Source organism: Boleophthalmus pectinirostris, unplaced genomic scaffold (genome assembly GCF_026225935.1).
Source record: "Boleophthalmus pectinirostris isolate CB_2022bp ecotype Guang Dong unplaced genomic scaffold, ASM2622593v1 HiC_scaffold_19, whole genome shotgun sequence".
Taxonomy (NCBI): Eukaryota; Metazoa; Chordata; class Actinopteri; order Gobiiformes; family Gobiidae; genus Boleophthalmus; species Boleophthalmus pectinirostris.
Genome location: NW_026571140.1, coordinates 44909255 through 44931754, shown reverse-complemented (window position 1 = coordinate 44931754; position 22500 = coordinate 44909255). Strand labels below are relative to the sequence as shown.

The 22500-nt window shown below is 46.2% G+C and overlaps 1 protein-coding gene across 1 annotated transcript in view; it reads left to right on the top strand.

Moving 5' to 3' along the window:
• The first annotated feature begins 10886 nt into the window (after positions 1 to 10886).
• LOC110172226 (protein arginine N-methyltransferase 3-like) overlaps positions 10887 to 22500 on the top strand; it is a 114887-nt gene continuing 103273 nt past the window's right edge. The window contains exons 1-5 of the mRNA XM_055154388.1: positions 10887 to 10900; positions 11165 to 11274; positions 12482 to 12641; positions 16827 to 16971; positions 21925 to 21990. Of these exons, the coding sequence (XP_055010363.1) occupies positions 10887 to 10900; positions 11165 to 11274; positions 12482 to 12641; positions 16827 to 16971; positions 21925 to 21990 (495 nt within the window). The remainder of the gene's footprint in view (positions 10901 to 11164; positions 11275 to 12481; positions 12642 to 16826; positions 16972 to 21924; positions 21991 to 22500) is intronic.

Here is a 22500-nt window from a genome sequence, read left to right as displayed (position 1 = left end):
GGAGTGTCACGAGCAGTCGATCACAAACATTGAAAAAGGACGTTCCGCTGTATTTCCACTTGGCCTCACTTTAAAAAAAACAACAAAAAAAAATGAAACTCGGATATAGCTGTCTAACCATATATTAAATGAGCTTATACACTCAATTTCAAAAAATTAGTAAGAATAACGAACCCATGCTATTCTACTAGAATCTTGTGTGTTCAGCGCATCATATTAGTTATCTGCTAACACTGTGTGGTCGCGTGGTTATAATTGAAATAATCCAGGTTTTAATAACAAATACAAAAATTAACTGCAGCTTAAAAACCATGTATATATGTGAAATTTTATACCCTTTTGTGTTACTTCGACTAAGACTATCTATTGTTTAAAGAGCATAATCTTAGTTCTAGTTAACAGTTGTTTATTAAAAGACCGTAAACTAGAGGAGAATTTGTTAATTATAAGGAGAGGAAGAAATGAGAACATAACATGCGAAAATTCGCAGAATGTGTCAAAACTATTGTTCAAAATAGGCCTTTTAAATGTGTGTGGCTGTGTGACTCCACCCTCCTCCTGCAGTTGGTAGATATATCTAGTGTCCTCACCTACCACGTCTCTTTACTCCCATAGCAAAAAGGAATCAACTATTAGTACTTCACTCCAAGTGGCATGGGTATGCATCACATAGTACATGTTGACCAGTGTGACCTGTTTCTGTTATGTAATTATTTGTGAGCGATACTTTTTATGTGAACCACACGAACGCATGGTCTAGTTCGTTTGTACGACTTCCTCACGGACATTCAAGCATTTGCGTCGCAACTGGATCGTGGTATGTGTTTCGTTCTCAGCGATGCGGAGTGCACAAATTTAGCGAATTGCAAGGAGCTACAGTTTGAAAAAGCCTACCAATTACGAGGATTCCACAGGTGCGTCTATAGGACTAAACACACTATATGCCTTCGGAGTCTTGTCCGATCTACTCTCAGTATATACATCGTTGCAAACATAGGCATGTGTAGTTCCGAATGCCGGTGCTGGAGCAGACCTCTAACAGCAAGTAGAAAAAGAGGGAGCTCTCGTGTGTGGATTCTATATAGCGCTGTATTGTGTTTACTCTGGACTCACTACTTGGGCTCTCCACAACTGATGTAAAGAAGTATGTATCTACTCTAATTTATCTCATAAATTATTGTTCAATTTCCGTCATCATAATATAAAATGATGCTTGTCAGTACATCGTAGAGAATAATGGAGTATATACAGTATACTATTTCAAAGTGACAATCTTTAAAACAAAAAAAAAACCTCCATGACAACCTTTAAAGCCCAGTCTGGACACTTTTGCTTATTAAATAATAATTTAATAATATAATAAGAAGGAGTAGTCGTCGTCTTTAATTGGTTGTCCGATTCGATGGAATTCCTCATTGAGCTCTGTCACCTTTTTCGAGCAGACACCCACTCTGGATCTTTTATGTTTCCAGAATGCTCAGTCCTGCTCGTTCATGGCATGAGCGCTGTATTTGTTCTCAGCAGTGTGCTCTCTTAAGCTGTGTGTGTGTTGTGTGTTCGTAGAAGTGCTGACTCTTCGTCGGGTGTTGGTCGTTGCCCCGTTTGCGACTCTCGGTGCCTTACTGGACTTTATCATGAGGAACATCATCCTGAGCCGCTGTTCTTGTCTTGGTATTGACGCAGGGAGCGACGCCTTTCGCCAGAAGCACTTCTTCTCCGCGGTATCTGTCCTGCATGTGTACAGCGTGCGTTGCGAACGCTTGAGTTCATGGTCTGTACCATCACTGCCTGTCGTCACACTACGCCGTCCACAGTCGTACGCACTACATCTGCTCCATCTCTCAGATTCACTGTCCCTCTCTCTGTCCTCCATCATCTGTCCCTCACTCTGTCCTTGACTATCTGTCTCTCAGAAATCTGTTCCTCTCGTGCTGTGCCATCATCGTCTTCTGTATTATGCTCACTCAGAAATGTCTCTATTTTGAGACAGGCAGTTATCAGACTGGTCTCAAATAATAGGGACATTTTCTTTATGTCTAAAACTCTGTCCTGCACACTCTATCCTCACTTCAATAGCTGTCTTATCTGCTGTACTAAACTCTAGTACTCACTTCTTGGTCTCTCTTGCTGTTATCTGATCTGTGCTCGCACAATCTGGTAACTCTCATCATTTACCCACTAGTCGCTAAAATGTACCAACGTTAAGGGGCTGTGACACACTTCTGTGACGCTTCTCGTTGTAATCTGTCCACCGTATCTATACCCTGTTCACCACTTCGGTGCCTCACTACGTTGCCATGCGTAGTCGCACACTTCTTGTCCCTCACTCTTGGCTCCACTCGAGTGTATAAGTACCACTTCACTCGTGAGTATCCTCAGTCCACTCATGTTCCCATCACACATGTTGCAACGAACTCTGTTCCACACTCTGTCTCGCTCGCGTCTTTCCTGATCTCAAGTCTTTTATCTCTGTCTCTCACTACATCCCTGTCCGACACACAAACTGTCGCTAATACGTTAAACAAAAGAGAGAACATCTAGTCGCCGACAACTGCATTCACGTCTACTTGTCCTCTTATGGTCGCTGTCTCACACTGCTACTTCACCCTGTGCGAACTATCTTTGCGAACACTAGTCCTCTATCCTTCTTGGTGCGCACTACTTCTGTCTCCTAATCCCTTCTGTCTCTACGATATCATGCCTTCTAAATTGAGCTATGATCACTCTCTCTGTCCTCATTATGCACTGTGCGCTTCACTCTATCCTCTCGCTTCTGACGACGAACACTCACTCTGTCTCACACTCTAACAGTAGACTTCTTCGTAATTACTCTGTTCCACACTGACTGTCTCGTCAAACTCGAGTACACACTTTCTGTCATCATCTGCATACTCTGCGTCCACGAGCTCACTGTCCTTCACCTGTGCGCACAACAGTGCCTCCCGACACTCTGCTATTCTCTATACGCTATATATCTGTCTACTTCCATAGCGCGTTCTGTCTCACTCACTGTCCAGCGTGATCTAGTTTTGTGTCGGTTCTGGTTGATATTTAGTCTTACTGTTTTTACGTATTTTTTGTTTTTGTGTTGTTTTTTTTTTGTGTTTTTGTTTCTGTTGCGTCTCTCACTCTGTGCTCTACTCGCTCTTATCATCTCTGTCCATCACTCTGTTCCTCTCTCTGTCCACAACTGCCTGTCCACCTCTGTCCTCTCGTCGTCCTCCACTCTGTCCTCACTCTGTCCACTACTCTGTCCACACTCGTGTCCTCTCTCTGTCTCTCTCTTGTCCTCTCTCTGTCCTCACTCTTCCACACTCTGTCCTCTCTAACTTCATGGTCCTCATCCTGTCCACACTCTGTCCACGCACTCTACTGTCCGTCCACTCTGTTCTCTCGGCACCATCTGTCCTACTCTCCACTTCCTCTCTGCCTGCACTGTCCTACATACTTCTGCTCCAACACGCTCTGTGCGTATTCCGTGCTGTCCTCCTCCTTTGTCCATCACTCCTGTTCACACTCGAGTGGTCCCGTACACTCTAGTCCTCCTCTCTGTCCTCAGCCTCTGTCCGAGCACACTAACTGTCCTCTTGGCTCTCGTGCTCCTCACTCTGTCGCTCACCTATTAAGCTCTGATAATATGTGACATCGCAAAACACTATCCAGTCCATACAGCAATTTAACCTGTCCAACTCTGATGCACTAAGAGCCTCTGTCCTCACTCTGTCCCACTCTGTCCACACTCTGTCCTCCTTCTGTCCTGAGCTCTGTCCACACTAGTCCGCGAGTCCGACATCTCATGTAACTCGTTCTTCTCTCACTGGTCCTTCTCGTGTCGTCGTCCTCCTCTGCTGACTTGAGCGTCCTACGCTCTCTATGATCCACCGACGTTCTGTCCCTCCTACTTCTTGTCCACACTCTTCCACACTTCATGGTCCACACTCGTGCCACCCTCATCTCTGTCTCCTCCGTAACCCGCCCTCCACCGTCCTCACTCTGTCCACACTCTGTCCTCCACTCTGTCCATACTCTGTCCACACGTCCTGTCCTCTCTCTGTCCTCTCTCTGTCCTCTCTCCGTCCTCTATCTCCTGTCCTCACCTTGTCCCACACTCTGTCCTCTCTCTCTGTGCCTCTCTCTGTCCTCACTACATTCTGTCTCTCTCTTGTCCTCTCTCTGTCTCACTCTGTCCTCACTCTGTCCACAACTCTGTCCACACTCTGTCCTCTCTCTGTCCTCGTCTTGTCCTCACTCCTGTCCACACTCGTCCTCTCTCTGCCTCTCTCTGTCTCACTCTGTCCTCATCTCCTGTCCACACTAATCTGTTCCACACTCTGTCCACACTCTGTCTCCTCTCTCGCTTCCTCTCTCTGTCCTCACTGTCCTCTCTCCTGTCTCCGTGTCCTCGACACTTGTCCTCTCCTCTGATCTGGTCCTCTCTCTGTCTCTCTCTTGTCCTCACCTCCGCTCTTCGTCTCTCACTCTCTCTGTCCTCCTCTGTCCTCGCGTGCGCATCTGTCCTCACTCTGTCCACACTCTGAATTCCTACAACTACGCATTGTATCACAAACACGTGTGCCTGACACTCTCTGTCACGTCTCTCAGTGCATCCGCACACTGACTATCCAGCACTCTGTCCTCAATCTGTCCTCCCGTCGTCATAGATTACTCTACTGTCTGATCCCTCACTCTGTCCGCTCTCTGTCCTCAACTCGGTCAAGCTGCTAACCATGACTTCATACTGTCTCTCTCTGTCCTCACAATGCTTGTCATGAACTTTCTGTCTCGCACATCTTACTGTAATCCGAGCACTCTGTCGCGAGCGACATGACTGCGCACGAGGACATCACGCATCGTCCCGCCTCTCTGCTCGAGCAAGGACTCACTGGTGCTCAATCCTTGATCCACAACGTCCATGTTCCACTATCTCTGCATCACACCTCTTTCTCGAGCGACTCTGTCCTCATCTCTGTCCTCCACTCGCTGTCCGAAATCTCGTGTCACACAACTCTGTCCACACTCTGTACGCTGCGGGGCATATCCGCTGTCGCACAACTGCGGGTGGCTCGACACATACCGGAGAAAAAGGTGTTATTTTTTTATTTTTTTTATTCGGAGTAGACTTTATCCGCGTACCACTCTCTCTGTCTCACAACCTACACTCTCACACTCGCTCCGACATCTGCTGCTGCGGGGTGCGCGTGTGCCATCGAGGGCTGGGCAGGTCCACGCAACGTGCTGAGCGTTCCGTTCTCTCCTGAATACAATGCTACGTGTCCACTAACTACTTGCATCCTGCGTGCTGTGCACACATCTGTCCACACACTGGTTGAGGGTGTGCGTCGCGATCCTCCGTCCGTCTACGTAAAATGTCCTAGCCTCTCACCGTCCTTCTTCTTCTGCTCCTACGCGTACTGCTTGTCTCAATTATCCACTCTGTTCCTCCGACCGCAGAACGTCACTCTATCCAACACCCTCTCCCTGCCTCGCACCTTCTCTATCTCCCTCTTCCCAACAAACACACAACACTTCGCATGCTCTCCACATCTTCCCTCTAATCTCCTGATCCTCATTCTCTTAGCGTCCCTACTCTGTCTCTACAACTGTTCTAGAGTCTGCCGTGCTATCTGTCCTTCTCTATCAACTCCTGTTCCACAACTAACTGACTACCTCTCTTTCTGTCCACAACTCCTGTCCCACACCATCTGTACCCTCACCTCAAGAGAATCTCTAAGATGAAATCCTCCAACTCTCTGTCCTCCATTATGCATCCTGCTCCTTTTCATAAACAAAGAACAAAAAAAATAAATAAAAAAACTTAAATTATGTTTACTCTGTCCACACTCTGATCCTGCGTTCTCCTGCAACCACACTCAATACCTCAGTATTATTATCTCAGGTGTCCTCTCTCTGTCACAACTCTGTCCACACTCTGTCTGTCCACACTCTGTACTCACTCTGTCCTCACTCTGTCCCTCTCTGTCCACACTCGTCCACACTCTCCTCCTCTCTGTCCACACTCTCCTCTCTCTGTCCTCCTGTCCACTCTGTCATCACTCTGTCCTCTCACTCTGTCCACACTCTGTCCACACTCTGTCCTCTCTCTGTCCACACTCTGTCCTCACTCTGTCCTCACTCTGTCCACACTCTGTCCACACTCTGTCCTCTCTCTGTCCACACTCTGTCCAACTCTGTCCTCCTCCTGTCCACACTCTGTCCACACTCTGTCCTCACTCTGTCCTCACTCTGTCCACACTCTGTCCTCTCTCTGTCCTCTCTCTGTCCACACTCTGTCCTCACTCTGTCCTCTCTCTGTCCACACTCTGTCCACACCTGTCCACTCTTTCCTCTCCAACTCTGTCTCTGTACACTCTGTCATCACTCTGTCTCTCTCTGTCCACACTCTGTCCACACCTGTCCAACTCTGTTCTCTCTTCTGTCACACTCTCCTCTCTCTGTCCTCTCTCTGTCCACACTCCTGTCCACACACTGTCCTCTTCTCTGTTCTCACCTTGTCTCCATCTGTTCTGTCCACACTCTGTCCTCTCTCTGTCCACACTCTGTCCACTCTGTCTTCTCTGTCCACACTCTGTCCACACTCTGTCCACACTCTGTCCTCTCTCTGTCCACACTCTGTCCTCACTCTGTCCTCTCTCTGTCCTCACTCTGTCCTCACTCTGTCCTGTCCACACTCTGTCCTCTCTCTGTCCACACTCTGTCCTCTCTCTGTCCACACTCTGTCCACACTCTGTCCTCACTCGTCCACACCTCTGTCCACACTCTGTCCTCTCTCTGTCCACACTCTGTCCTCTCTCTGTCTCTCTCTGTCCTCTCTGTCCACACTCTGTCCTCACTCTGTCCTCTCTCTGTCCACACTCTGTACACTCTGTCCTCTCTCTGTCCACACTCTGTCCTCACTCTGTCCTCTCTCTGTCCACACTCTGTCCACACTCTGTCCTCTCTCTGTCCCACACTCGTCCTCTCTCTGACCTCTCTCTGTCCACTCTGTCCCACTCTGTCCCTCCTCTCTGTCCACACTCTGTCCACTCTGTCCTCTCTCTGTCCTCACTCTGTCCACACTCTTCCACACACTGCTCTGTCACTCTGTCTCTCTCTGTCCACACTCTGTCCTCTCTCCTGTCCACACTCTGTCCACTCTGTCTCTCTCTTCTGTCCACACTCTGTCCACACTCTGTCCACACTCTGTCCTCACTCTGTCCACACTCTGTTTCACTCAGCTCCTCTCTGTCCTCTCTCTGTCCCTCTTCTGTCCCTTCTGCTCCTACACTCTGTCCTCTCTCTGTCCACACTCTGTCCACACTCTGTCCACACTCTGTCCTCACTCTGTCCACACTCTGTCCTCTCTCTGTCCACACTCTGTCCTCTCTCTGTCCACACTCTGTCCTACACTCTGTCCACACTCGTCCACACTCTTGTCCACACTCTGTCCACACTCTGTCCTCACTCTGTCCACACTCTGTCCACACTCTGTTCCTACAAACTACTGATCATCACATTTCATTCTAGTCCTCATAAAATGTTCAATCTGAGTCCTCATCGTCATGTACACTCTCAAAATTGAATAACCCAAGCCATTAACTTGTCCTTACAATCATATGAGTCTCTATCACTAATCTGTCCACACCTTCTGTCCTCTCTCTGTCCTCACTCTGTCCTCTCTCTGTCCTCTGTTCCACACTCTGTCCACAACTCTGTCCTCTCTCTGTATCTCAACCAAATTCTGTCTCTCTTCAAAGATCTGTCCTTGGCTTCTTCTGTCGCACACTTACGTTTCCACCACTTTCTTGACTCTTATTTATTATCTTTTCACTTGTCCATCACTGGAACCACTTGAGTTAACCACCACATTTTACATCCGCTAGGTTCCTAAACACTACTGTCCACCACCTGTGGTTCCTCACTATTGCTCTCTTCACGATCACACACACATCATACACACTGTCCCTCTACTTCATAATTTTTTTTTTTTGCTACTATATCTATATTTATTATGATCACTGCATCTCTCTTCTGTCTTGTCGCTTCATTCAAATCATTTTGTCACACACTACTGCGCCAACACAACATGTTTAGTACGGAGCTTACTGTCTTCTACTCATCCTGCACGTATACACTCACAAGTAATGAGAAATCATCAGTCACAAGACTCTCGTGTCTCGTATTGCTCAGTCTCACTCTTAAAGTCTATCTGTGACACTATGCTTTTACTGATCCACATCATAAATAAATCTGTTCACAACTACTCATGAGACAACAACACATACCATGAGTCTTCACATAACATGATCGCTTCAACTCCTCAGTCCATAATCATTCATGTCACACTTCTGTGACACTCTCTCCAATACTGACCACAACTCCTGTTCCATAAATATTCAATCTGTCCTAAATTACTTCCACACTGTCTCATCAATAAATAAACTGATCCACACACAATCCCTATGTCCTCTAATCATCTGTCCACAATCTAGTACACTACTCTCTGATCCCTCATCTCCAGTCCATCACTCAATCAAGTCGCTAAAATACTGTACTAACGACTCTGTCCACACTAACTGTATCTCTACAAAAAATATATTCTCTGTTCTCTTATCACTCTGAGTTGCGTCACAAGAGGAGCTCCACGCAATTTTCCTCTTTAACTATAATCTCTGTCCTCTAGATTCTTATTCAGTCGCACATTCTATTCTGTTCCTCCTATTCTCTGTTCTCATCTCTGTCCTACATCTGCGACTTCCCTCATGCTCTGCGATCTCACAACTCTAGTCCGTCTCTCTGTCCCATCATCTGTCCACACTCTGTCCTTCTCTCTCTATGTCTCAAATTACTGTCACTCCACTTATCTTCTGTCCTCGTCTCTCCTTGTCCTACACATCTTGCTCCACTGAACTCACTGCTCCTCTGTTTCCTCTCGTGTGTGCCTCGATCTTCTTCTGGTCCTACACGTTCTGTCTCACTCACCTTCTGTCTACACTTAGATTTCTATGTCCAACATTTACACTTGTCCTCTCTCTTTGTACCTTCATTTTTGTACTCTGTCCACACTCTGTCCTCTCTTTCTCTCTGGTCCCACATCTGTCCTCCTCTCTGTTCCTCTCTCTTCTTCTGTTCCTCTACTCTGTCTCTCACTCCTGTCTCACACTCTGTCTCTCTCTCTGTCCTTCTCTCTGTCCAACACTCTGTTCCTCTCATCTGTCCAACTTACTGTCTCCTAATATCTCTTTCCCTCACTCTGTCCTCTCTCTGTCCTCTTCTTTTTGTCCACACTCTGTCTCTCTTATTTGTCCTCTCTTCGTCCACACTCTCTCTCCTCTCTCTGTCCTCTCTCTGTCCACTACTCTGTCTCACTATAAACTCTGTCCACACTTTTTTTTTTTTTTTTACTCTGTCCTCAAAATCTGTCCCAACTTCTGTCCTCACTCTGTTCCCACACTTGTCCTCTAACATCTCTGTCCTTCAATCTATATTCCTCAGGACTCCTGTGGTCTTACAACTCTAGTTCACAAGAGTCGATCTCGACTTACCAGTGCTCACCCCATCTCTGTCCACACAAACTACTAACTACAACTGCTAGATAACTTTGTACAAACTGTGAGTACTACTACTATGCTACTATCTGTCATGCTCTTCTGTCACCTACACTCGAGTCCTTCTCTCTGATCCACCACTCATCCTGTCCACAACTGTACTGCTTCCTCCTCTGTCCACACTGTGCCTCTTCACTTCTGTTCTCTCACAATCTGCTTTGGTCCACTACCTTGTTTACTGGAGTCGCAGATGCGAATACATGAGTTCCTCCATTGCTGTTTTCCACACATCACCACTAGTAACCACACACTGTAGCTGTTCTGTAACCACAACACCAATCCCTGTCCCACTTTCTTCTATTTTGTCTCAACAACATCTGATCCTCTCTCTAGTCTTTCATCACTCTCGTCCACACTCTGCAACACTAAACAATGTTCCTCTCTCTTTCCCTTACATCGTGCTGTTGCATAATACAATCCTTGCGTCCTACAATGCAGATCACAGTCGCTCACATAATCTCTCGTCCAACTCTGTCCACAGATACCTGCGCGCGCTGTCCACACTACCTCTGAGTCTTCCACTCCTCATGTCCTCTTCTCTAGATACCAATCTAACACTCTGATCCACACTCATGGTCGCTCTCTCTTCTGCACCATGCAACTCTGTTCCAACACATATATTTTTGCACTATAACTAACTCTTTATTAATATTATTATTTATGATCTCTTGTCAGCTTCTCCACCGTCCTCCTAGATGCTCTGTCCACACTCTGTCCACACCTTCCAAGATTATTTCCCTCTGCGCTCCACAGTTCTGTCGCTGCATCTCTGTCCTCCCACCATAATAGTTTGTCCTCATCTGTCACACAATTCTACTGTCCTCGTCCAAAATTCGATTATACATTATACACCGTGTTTCACTCTTCATGTTCCTACACTTTAACTGTCACTCAAGGACTCATTAACTGCCACACATTCTTGTCTCTTCTCTTCTGTTCCTCTCTTCTGAAATCGTCACTACCTTCGCTGTCCTCCCACTTGAGTCGTCCTCTAATAATCTCATCTTGTCCACCACGCTCTGTCCGTTCGTTATCGACTCTGTCCACCGATACTGCTGAGGTCCTCTCACTCTGTCACACCACCTCCCTGTCCTCCTCTCTGTCCTCCTCTCTGTCACACTCTTGTCCACACTCCCTCGCCGCCCGCCCTCACTGTCCTCCTCTTCTGCCACACCTCTGTCCACACTCTGTCCTCTCTCCGTTCCTCTATCCTGTCCACACTCCTGTCCGACCGCCCGTCCAGCACTGGAGGCTGTGCCACACAGCTTCTCGTTATCTCTCATGTCCTCAGTTAGGTAAATCTCCTGAGTCGCCACACGGCTGTGCCTTCTCTTAGTGCTCACGGCCTTTCTCTGTCCTATCGAGACTATGCACGCCGCTGCGTCGCTCCATACATATGAGTAACGCCAGCATTTTTTACGGTCAAGGCTTCCGATCCACTCTGTACAACACTTCTGCTACCTCTCTCACTCTGTCCTCTCAAAACACTCTCTGTCACCACTTTACTACTCGGTCCTTCTTGCTTTGTTCTCTGTCCCTTTCTAATCTCTGTCCACTAGCGGCCCTGTCCTCATTCTCGTGTTCTCCATTGCTTGCTGGTCGCAGCACTCTGTCCTCACTCTCGTCGCTCCGCGTCACTCTGATCCCACCACTCTTGTCCTCACCTCTCGTGCTCACTCATCGCGGAGCTCATCATAGTTCCACTCACACGCGTTCCTCGGAACGGGATCTGTCACACTGGCTGTACTCGATACTTCTTGATCCTTGCTCTCCTCTGTCCTGCGACACCTCTGTTACTCATCAACTGACTTTCTGTTTACACCTTGTGAACTTCACTCACTCGTCACCACTCCATAACTCTGTCTTCTCACTACTTCTCTGACTCCATACTCTCCTGTCTCACCATTCTCTGTCCGAGCACTCTGTCCATCCCTAAATCATATGTATCCTCGCTCACTACAATCTGTCCTCACAATCAATCAATTTTCATACATGCTCTACAACTCTGTACCTCTACACGTGAACCGCGTTCTGTCCTTCTACGTGTCCGTCTAAATCTGTCCCTTCTTCTCTATGTCACTCACTCTGTCCACATAAAACTCCTGTCCTCTATCTTTCTGTCCTCAAGTTTACAGCGCTACAGTTTGTGTTTTTTTTATTAAAACATCAATGAAATTGTTTCCTGTCCTTCTGCTCACGAAAAGTCTCAACTTCACTTTTCAGTAGGATCATCGATTCATGCGCCGTGTGATGGGGTCTGGGTCTGGAGTCTTGGTCTCCCTTGTATCTCCTCACACCTATTATTCCTCCATCTTCTCCTTTCTTTCTTATACATCCTCGTCATCCCACTTGTCTATAAGTGCGCCTCATCTATCCTTTGGTCTTCTTCTTCTGCTGGTCTTCCTATCTAAGATTAAGAGATTATGGTGCAGGCAACAGCTAAAAAAAACTGAAAAAGAACCTTGTCTCCTTCTGTCCTCGTCTCCTCACACCTTATCTCCTCTCTTTTCCTCCTCTCTCCTTGTCTTCTTGTCTCCTCATCTCCATGCCTCCTAGTCTCCTTCTCTCCTTGCCTCCTCTCGCCTTGTCTTCTTGCCTCCTCGTCTCCATGCCTCCTTCTCTCCTCATCTCCTTGTCTCCTCATCTCCTCGTCTCCTCATCTCCTTGCCTCCTCTCTCCTCGTCTTCTTCAGTGTTTCGTAAACAGACACAGGAGACCAAACAAGTCACAGCCCAGACGTTTAGTGACTGGACTTATTATTTGTGGAGAAGAAATTCTGCACTTTAAATTTAACACTTTAAATTTAACACTTTACTTTTAACACTTGACACATGAGAACAATAAATTCTCATGATTATTTTCTGTTTTTCTCTCAGACCCAGAGGAGCTTTGTGCCTTTGCTCCGCCCTCCTGTTCCCGAGGCCCCGCCCCCTCCTCCCATGATGCTCTGCTGCAGCGGGCGATCGAGGCGGAGGAGCGAGCGAGGCGAGCGGAGGAAGCGCTGACCCGAGCCACGGATGACCTGCACAAACTCAGGTCAGTCTGACACGCAGCCCCGCCCACAAACACCAGAGACACGCCCACAAACACCAGAGACACGCCCACAAACACCAGAGACACGCCCACAAACACTCAGACACGCCCACAAACACTCAGACACGCCCACAAACACTCAGACACGCCCACAAACACCAGAGACACGCCCACAAACACTCAGACACGCCCACAAACATTCTCTAGTACAGAGTAGCAGTACTTTTCACTAGAGTACTAGAGTATGCTATAGCAGTGATTCTGCAGGGCTGTAAAAAAGGTTCCGTTTTGCACCAGTGGGCCGTGAGGGTCCTGGGACTGCGTCAGGACTGATAACTGACGGACCATGTTCTGAGTCCGGACCCAGACTCTGAAACACCTGTGTGTGTTTCAGTGTTGACAGTAGATTTTGTTGAAATGTTTTTAACTTGTAAAAATTGTTCAAACATTTAGACATTGATAAAACGAAGCTGCTTCTGTTTCACAATCATAACACAAGTTAAACATTCTGATGTCCTGATGTTCTGATGTTCTGATGTTCCTGATGTTCTGATGTTCTGATGTTCTGATGTTCTGATGTCCCGGACGTCTGCGGGAGGAGAGTTTCTCCAAACAGACCTCCTCAAATTTGAGTTAAATATCCTGATTTACAGTGTTATTATTTAATGGGCCCCGGGCCCCGGGCCCCTCTGCACTGGAAAAATCAAGAACCCCTGTTCTATAATACAGTATCAGTACTTTTACTGGAGTATTCTATAGTACAGTATCAGTACTTTTACTGGAGTATTCTATAGTACAGTATCAGTACTTTTACTTTAGTATTCTATAGTACAGTATCAGTACTTTTACTCGAGTATTCTATAGTACAGTATCAGTACTTTTACTCGAGTATTCTATAGTACAGTATCAGTACTTTTACTCGAGTATTCTATAGTACAGTATCAGTACTTTTACTCGAGTATTCTATAGTACAGTATAGAGTTGATGCTTTGTGCACTTTGTTTGACCTTTGAAACTGCGTCAGAAATAAAAGAATCCAGGGACCGTGTCCAAGTGCAGATAAAAACTCTTTACTGACGATTCTCAGAATCGGGACAAACAAATACAAACAAAAACTGGGAACTTTTGAACGTGGCTCCGCTCCACACTCCCATGATGCACCTGCACTCACCACAGACACAGAATAATACAAACATTAAACATTACTGCAGTAAACTTATGATTAACATGAACAATAATGAACTGAAAGAAAAATGTAAAGAAATCAAATTATTTCTTAGCAAATAATCAACAAATAATCATGTTAACCATAAAGAATGACCAAAAGACCAAACATCTGCATTTTAAGTAAATATGAAATCAAATAAAATAAGAATAATTATCGCAGTAATGAAAAAATCACAAGTACAGTAGAAGTATTTTTACTGGAGTAACAGTTCTTCCTCTCCTCTGTGAGTCTGAACTGAAGCGAACACAAAATCAAGAATTCAGTTTGTTTCCAGTTGCCAGTGAGTTTGTGAAAAGGACGTGATGTAGGTTAAATTCTTAAAAATAATTTGTATAAATGCTCTTAAATTTTTTTTACAAAGACTTGAATTTAACTTGAAGAAACCTGCAGGAACCTTCCTCTTACTCGAGTACAGTGTTTGTATACTCTACCTGCTGTTACTCGAGTACAGTGTTTGCGTGCTCTGCCTGTGCTCCGGTGCAGCGTCAGGCCTCGACAGGTGCAGTGTCAGGTGCAGCGTCAGGTGCAGTTCCCGGTGCGTCCTGCAGGTGTCGTCGTCTCCCTCCGTTTGACTCTGGTCCTGACGCTCGGGCTTGAACAGCAGAGGAAGAAACGGCACCGGACGGTAAATTTCCACTGCGGAAAAAGAGGAAAATTCCACTGGAGAAAAAAAGAGAGAGATGGAGAGAAGAAGAGAAGGAGAGAGGGAGAGAGGGAGAGAGGAGGAGGAGGAGGAGGAGGAGGAGGAGGAGTGACGAGGCCTCGTGGAGATAAAGTGAACAGTTACTGCTCTTTTGGGCCTGAAGGCTCAGACCTGAGAAAAGAGACTGAGAGAAAGAACGAAAGAGAGAGAAAGAAAGAGAGAGAGGAAGAGGAGGAGAGGAAGATAAAAATGTAGAATTAAGTCTTATAAGTCTGCGGTCAAACAGAACTGACTTTAACTGGTGATTTTATGTGTTAAACCAGGACTAAACCAGGACTAAATCAGGACTAAACCAGGACTAAATAAGGATTAAACCAGGACTGAACCAGGACTGAACCAGGACTAAATCAGGACTAAATAAGGACTAAATAAGGATTAAACCAGGACTGAACCAGGACTGAACCAGGACTAAATCAGGACTAAATAAGGACTAAACCAGGACTAAATCAGGACTAAATCAGGATTAAACCAGGATTAAACCAGGACTAAATAAGGATTAAACCAGGACTGAACTGAACCAGGACTGAACCAGGACTAAACCAGGACTAAATCAGGTCTGAACCAGGACTAAACCAGGACTTAAACCGTCTGAGCTTCATAATCGTTCAGACTCAAATCTAAATCTCTGGTTCATTTGTTGTAATTATCCGATTGAACAACTGAATTTATTTTACATGATAGAATTTCGTCTGTAATAAAATATCCTGCCTTTTATAGAATAATTTTTCTGTAGTTTAGACCCGTGTCTCTGTGTGTCAGATGCCCTCGTTTGTGTCAGATGCCCTCGTTTGTGTCAGATGCCCTCGTTTGTGTCAGATGCCCTCCCACTGTGAAAGTTGAGTTTTCAGTCTCAGACTTGTGGGGCTGTTTTTCTCAAGAACATTTGAACAGAATCTTATTTTAAAAACATAAATCTAATCACAGTCACAGTATTTACCACAAAAAACCTACAAACACCAGCACTGAACCAGAACTGTGGAGACCAGAACCAGAACCAGAACCAGATCTGTGAGCCGGAGTCGTGGCCAGAGCTGCAGGTCCTCAGTGTGTTCAGTCCAGACGTGGTTTAAATCTTTTTGTTTTTCATTTGTTTAAATCCTTTTGTAATGAAACGTTTCTGCTCCGTTAAACTCAGATTAATGTGAAACACAAAGTGTCAAACTTCAAATAAAAAATGGTTTTGTTTCTCTGTAGTTTCACTGATTTAGTTCAAACGTGATGTTTAAAATCGACACAGAACATTAAAGCTGCAGCGTCTCCTCTGTGTTTTTAAAGTCCATAAACCAGTGCCTTTAATCATCAGTTTTTCTGTTTGTTTGTGTTTTACACAGATGTTTAGAACAAAAACAGAAGCTTTATTATATTTAAGTGTCAAAAAGAACAAACAGTTTCTGATTTACATGAATAATTCACAAAATAAATACACAATAATAAATATATTTATTAAAGAATTATTATTTAACACACTTAATAATTCCCTGATCAGATCCTCAGACAGAAACGTTCAGTCTCCACTGTTCTGTATTTGACTGATAATGTTTTAAACTGTCAGTGTTAAATGGAAATAATAATAATAATAATAATAATCACTCTGACTAATCCATATATATATATATATATATATATATATATATATATATATATATATATATATATATATATGTATGTATGTGTGTATATATAATATTTACAGTACATCTGTTGTGACGCTGCTCAGACTGGGGAGAGTTTTTCTTCTGACTCAAAAATGAAAAAGTGAAACTGTTGAACAAAAAATGTAAAAAAAAACCCCCAAAACTCTAAAATAAGAGAATGCAGCTTTAGTCCAGCAGGAGGAAAAATAATCAAATGTTTATTTTGTAATGGACCAAAGAGGCGACTGTGGCCCCGGAGCTGCACAAAACTCAGGTGTAGAATCAAGTCCATGTTTGTCTCTGTGTCCTGGACCAGTGTGTTCATCTCCCTTTATCTCTTTATCTGTGTGTGTGTGTGTTTGTTTATTTCTCGGTGTGTGTGTGTGTTTGTTTATTTCTCGGTGTGTGTGTGTGTTTGTTTATTTCTCGGTGTGTGTGTGTGTGTGTTTGTTTATTTCTCGGTGTGTGTGTGTGTTTGTTTATTTCTCGGTGTGTGTGTGTGTTTGTTTATTTCTCGTGTGTGTGTGTGTGTTTGTTTATTTCTCGGTGTGTGTGTGTGTTTGTTTATTTCTCGGTGTGTGTGTGTGTTTGTTTATTTCTCGGTGTGTGTGTGTGTTTGTCAGGGTTCTGGCTCAGGGTTTGGTGTTGAGTTCTGATTCTCCTCGAGGAGCTCGTTCCCTGGGAGTCGTTTCTGAACTGAGAGAAGAAGAAGACCAGGCCTATTTCAGCTCCTACTCCCACTACAGCATCCACGCCGAGATGTTGAAGGTAGAACTGACGCACAGAACCTACACAGAACCTACACAGAACCTGCACAGAACCTACACAGAACCTACACAGAACCTGAACACACAGAACCTACACAGAACCTACACAGAACCTACACAGAACCTACACAGAACCCACACAGAACCTACACAGAACCTACACAGAACCCACACAGAACCTACACAGAACCTACACAGAACCTACACAGAACCTACACAGAACCTGCACAGAACCTACACAGAACCTACACAGAACCTACACAGAACCTACACAGAACCCACACAGAACCTACACAGAACCTGCACAGAACCCACAGCACAGAACCTACACAGAACCCACACAGAACCTACACAGAACCCGCACAGAACCGCACAGAACTACACAGAACCTACACAGAACCTACACAGAACCTACACAGAACAGAACCACACAGAACCTACACAGAACCTACACAGAACCTACACAGAACCTACACAGAACCTACACAGAACCTACACAGAACCTACACAGAACCTACACAGAACACAGAACCTACACAGAACCTACAACAGAACCTACACAGAACCCACACAGAACCTACACAGAACCTACACAGAACCCACACAGAACCTGCACAGAACCTACACAGAACCTACACAGAACCTACACAGAACCCACACAGAACCTACACAGAACCTACACAGAACCCGCACAGAAACCTACACAGAACCTACACAGAACTACACAGAACCCACACAGAACCTACACAGAACCTACACACAGAACCTACACAGAACCTACACAGAACCTACACAGAACCTACACAGAACCTACACAGAACCTACACAGAACCTACACAGAACCTACACAGAACCCACACAGAACCTGCACAGAACCCACACAGAACCTACACAGAACCTACACAGAACCTCTGAAAAACCTTTGTGACTCATCTGCAACATCTGCATGATCATAAGCGAGTGCAGCGGCTCCTCGTCTCACCCGTCGTTCGTCGTTCGTCGGAGATGTTAAAGATTAAAATGCCGCCGCGTTCTTCCCGTCCTCCTTGATAAACGCGTTAAAGCGCCGCAGACGCCTCAGCGGAGGTTCGGCCGTTGCGCCGGGAGAATGAAGTGTGAAATTAAACACAACAGAGCAGAAAGAGCACAGCGTGGGCATACATTGGACACACACACATACACACACACATCACATTTCACACATCACACATCACACATCACACATCACACATCACACATCACACATCACACATCACATCCACACACACACACATCACACACACATCACATCACACACACATGCACACATCACACATCACAGCATCGACACACACACATCACACACACACACACACACATCACACACACACATCACACACACATCACACACATCACACACACACACACACACACACACACACACACACACACACACACACACATCACACACATACACACACACACACACACACTCTGGAACTTTCTGCGTCACTTTCAAACCTGAACGTTTCCTCACTCACAGGTGCTTTTCCCGCTCAGATGTCTCAGAAAAACCTGGTCGGGTTTAAGCTCTGTCAAATAAAGATAAAAAACAGAAAAGTTACACAGCGCAGCTTTAATCATGGTTTAAAAAGGGACTCATAAATATTTGCAAAGTTTGAAACACTGAGACTTTCACAGAGAGAATTATTATTATTTAGAGCACAGAATCACAAACGATTCTTTTCTTTGTTTAGTTGTTACTTTTATCGTATTATTTCTTAAAGATTACCAATACAGATTAAATTTTTGAGCCGATATCCGATATTTGTCCTGCTGCTGTGGCCGATAACCGACATTTATTTATATGACACCTTTATCTCAGATGTTTCTCCAGGTTCTAGTCTCTTGTCGCCGTTGTGTTTGATTTATGATCTGCGTCGAGCTCTTTGTGTAATTCACCTCCACGACACCAGGAGGCGCTGAGTCGCATGAACTCGTTGGTGGAGCGTTTACCTTTCGGTTTCTACATTCGGCCGAGTTCACACCGAGGTTGTTGAATCCGTGTGTTGTTCGTTTGTTCATTTTTCAAAATGAAACCGAAATGAAAATGAAAAAACAAGAGTTTGAAAAAACAGATAAAGATTCGTCCCTCCTTGATCCGTCTCCTTATCGTGGTGGAGGACGGTTCAGACGAAGAACAGTTCAGAAGTCTCGGGCTGGTGTGGGGGGGGCGGCGGCGGCGGGCTGGTGTGGGGGGGGAGTTGGCAGTGGCTGGTGTGGGGGGGGGCGGCGGGCTGGTGTGGGGGGGGCGGCGGCTGGTGTGGGGGGGGGCGGCGGCGGGCTGGTGTGGGGGGTGGCGGGCTGGTGTGTGGGGGGGGGGCGGGCTGTGTGGGGGGCGGGGCGGGCTGGTGTGGGGGGGGGGGGCTGGTGTGGGGGGGGGCGGCAGCGGGCTGGTGTGGGGGGGGCGGCGGCGGCGGGCTGGTGTGGGGGGGGAGGGCGGGCTGGTGTGGGGGGGGCGGCGGCGGGCTGGTGTGGGGGGGCGGCGGGCTGGTGTGGGGGGGGGCGGCAGGCTGGTGTGGGGGTATTTCCCCACAGCTCAGTCGTCGTGTGTTGGAGTTCACCTCGATGAACGAGAGGGTCGGGTCCCTGCGCCTCCGGGTCGGGGACATGTCTCTCACTGTGGTAGTTCAACCAAAGTGTCTCACAAAACACTAAACAATAAAACAGAATAAAGCTGCACGTTAATGTTCAAAAACAGATCCTGGCGTCTGGTCAAACTCTCAAACACCAATGAAAAAAAGTGGATAATTCTGTCACGATAATCACGACGTCCACTTCTAGTTTCATATGAAAGATGGAACTGAACATTTTGGAGTTCAGTGTTTTATCGTGGGTGCAGTTTCTTTATAAAACTACAGATTTGGGATGTTTTTGTCTTTTTAATAAGAATAAGAGAATAAGTCACTAATGTGGATAATTATCGTTTGTTTAAAACGGTTCAGAGTGATTCTCCTGCTGCTGCGTCAGAGGATAAAGTGCGTTTAATATGATCATTTCTCGCAGTATTTCTCTGTGCTGATATATCGAGATGTAACAATAACCGAAATATCGTGAAATCAGATCGACAAAAGTCTCAGAAATATTGAACCACAAGTTTCTCTGCTTAAATTTATTGATTGTAGAGAAAACCACATAGACCATGATGCTTTGCTCCGTCTCTACATGATGAACAAACTGTTATTAAAAAGTCATTAAAGGAGGTCAACAAATTATGGGTAAAAAAAGAAATGCACTGAGAAAGAAAACTGTTATTATTACTATTTTTATTTTATTTTATTATGATTTAGTCTGGGTCACCGTAAGAAAATGAAAAAGACAATTAAAAAATATGAATCAATACTTTGTTTTTCCTCAAACGTCGCCTGTTTTTCTGAGAGCGTCTTGAGGCTCTGCGCTCGTGTCCCGCTGCTCGTCCTCCGCTCGGAAACTGAAGCTAAATTTAACTTTTACGCTCGGACAAAAAGGAATCGTGTCCAAAAAAAAAAAGTGCAGTAAAATTCCACCTCACGAGCCGCAAACTTCTGAAACGAGGAAGCGAGGCCAGGAACACGCCCAAATATGGAAAAGTACTCCTCCCTCTCTCTCCACTGTTCTTTTCCTCTCCTTTGTTGCTCCCTCTCTCCTCTTTTCTCTTTCTCTCTCTCTCTCTCTCTCTCTGGTGGTCGTCCAGATCCCCCTTTACCGCAGTGCCCTGTCCCGCGCTCTGATTGGCCGGCCCGTCCCGCGCTCTGATTGGCCGGTAGTAAGTCGAGCATCACACGTGCGTCAAGTCCACGAAACGACAAACGCCGAGACACGAGGAACTCACGAACCGTAAAAGGAGAAAAGAAAGAAAGAGTTCAACACCTCCTCCTCCTCCTCTGCTCCTCCTCCTTCTCTCCATCCTCTGCTTCTTCTCTTCTCCTCCTCTGGATCATCTCCCCCTTTCTTCTTCTCATCCTCTTCTCCTCCTCTCCTCTTTTCTCCTTTTTCTTTCCTCCTCCACTGCATCATCTGCTTCTTCTCTTCTCCTCCTCTGGATCATCTCACTTTCCTCTGCTCCTCCTTCTCTCCGTCATCTACTCTTCCTGTGCATCAACTCCCCCTCTTCTTCTTCTTCTCATCTACTTCTCCTCCTCTTCTCTTTTCTCCTTCTCTCCTCCTCTCCTCCTCCTCCTGTGCTCCTCCTCTCTCCTCTCCTCTTCATCGTCTCTCCCTCCTCTGTTCTTCACGCTCTCGACCTCCTCTCTCCTTCTCCTCTGCTCCTTCTCTCCATCATCTTCACCTCCTTTGCTCCTCTGCATCATCTGCTTCCTCTCCACTTCTCCTCTCCTCTGCTCCTCCTCTGAACATCTCTCCTTCCTCTGTTCTTCTGGCTCAGCTCTTCCTCCTCTTCTCCTCCTCCTCCTCTGCTCCTTCTTTCCATCATCTTCACCTCCTCTGCATCATCTCACCCTCCTGCTCCTCCTCTCCATCCTCTGACCCTCTCCTCTGCATCATCTCCCACTCTTCTTCTCCTCCACTGCTCCTCTCCTCATCCTCTGTTCCTCCTCTCCACCTATGCTCCTCTCCTCCTCTCTTTCTCTTCTCCTCCTCCTCTTCTTCCTCCTTGTCGTCTCTTCCTTGTAGATTCGTTTGATTGACAGCCCCATTAGCCAATCCCGACCTCCCCCCGGCGGATCGACGCCTCTGATCTTCACGCGTGTGTCAGATTTTACCCATAAACCTTCGCCGCGTCCGAGCGCCGTTATCTGGCCCCGCCCCCTCTGCTCGCCGCGATAAGACCCCGGCCGTAGATTTATGGCGCCCGCCGCGGCCCCGTCGACCCGCGGATGCCCGGACGCGCCCGGAATAATCCGAGCTCGTTAAAGCGACGCTCGTCTGAAGGTTTTGAAGGTTTTAAATGTTTGAAATGTTTTATTCATTTGTTCAGGACCGAGTCCGGACGCAGAGCTACAGAGACTTCATGTACCAGAACCCAGAGCTGCTGCGCGACAAGGTGAGCGCCTCGACCTTCTGCACGCGCTCAGTCACACCCCCGGGTCTGAGGCATCTAGAGATCTCACCCACGTCCTGTTCAAACCCTCCTCACACTTCCACAACCACACGACAACTTTCCACAAACACACAAACACACAAACACACGACAACTCTCCACAAACACACAAACACACGACAACTCTCCACAAACACACAAACACACAAACACACGACAACTCTCCACAAACACACAAACACACGACAACTCTCCACAAACACACAAACACACAAACACACGACAACTCTCCACAAACACACAAAACACACGACAACTCTCCACAAACACACAACACACGACAACTCTCCACACACACAACCACACAAACACACGACAACTCTCCACAAACACACAAACACACGACAACTCTCCACAAACACACAACACACGACAACTCTCCACAAACACACAACCACACACGACAACTCTCCACAAACACACAAACACACAACAACTCTCCACAAACACACG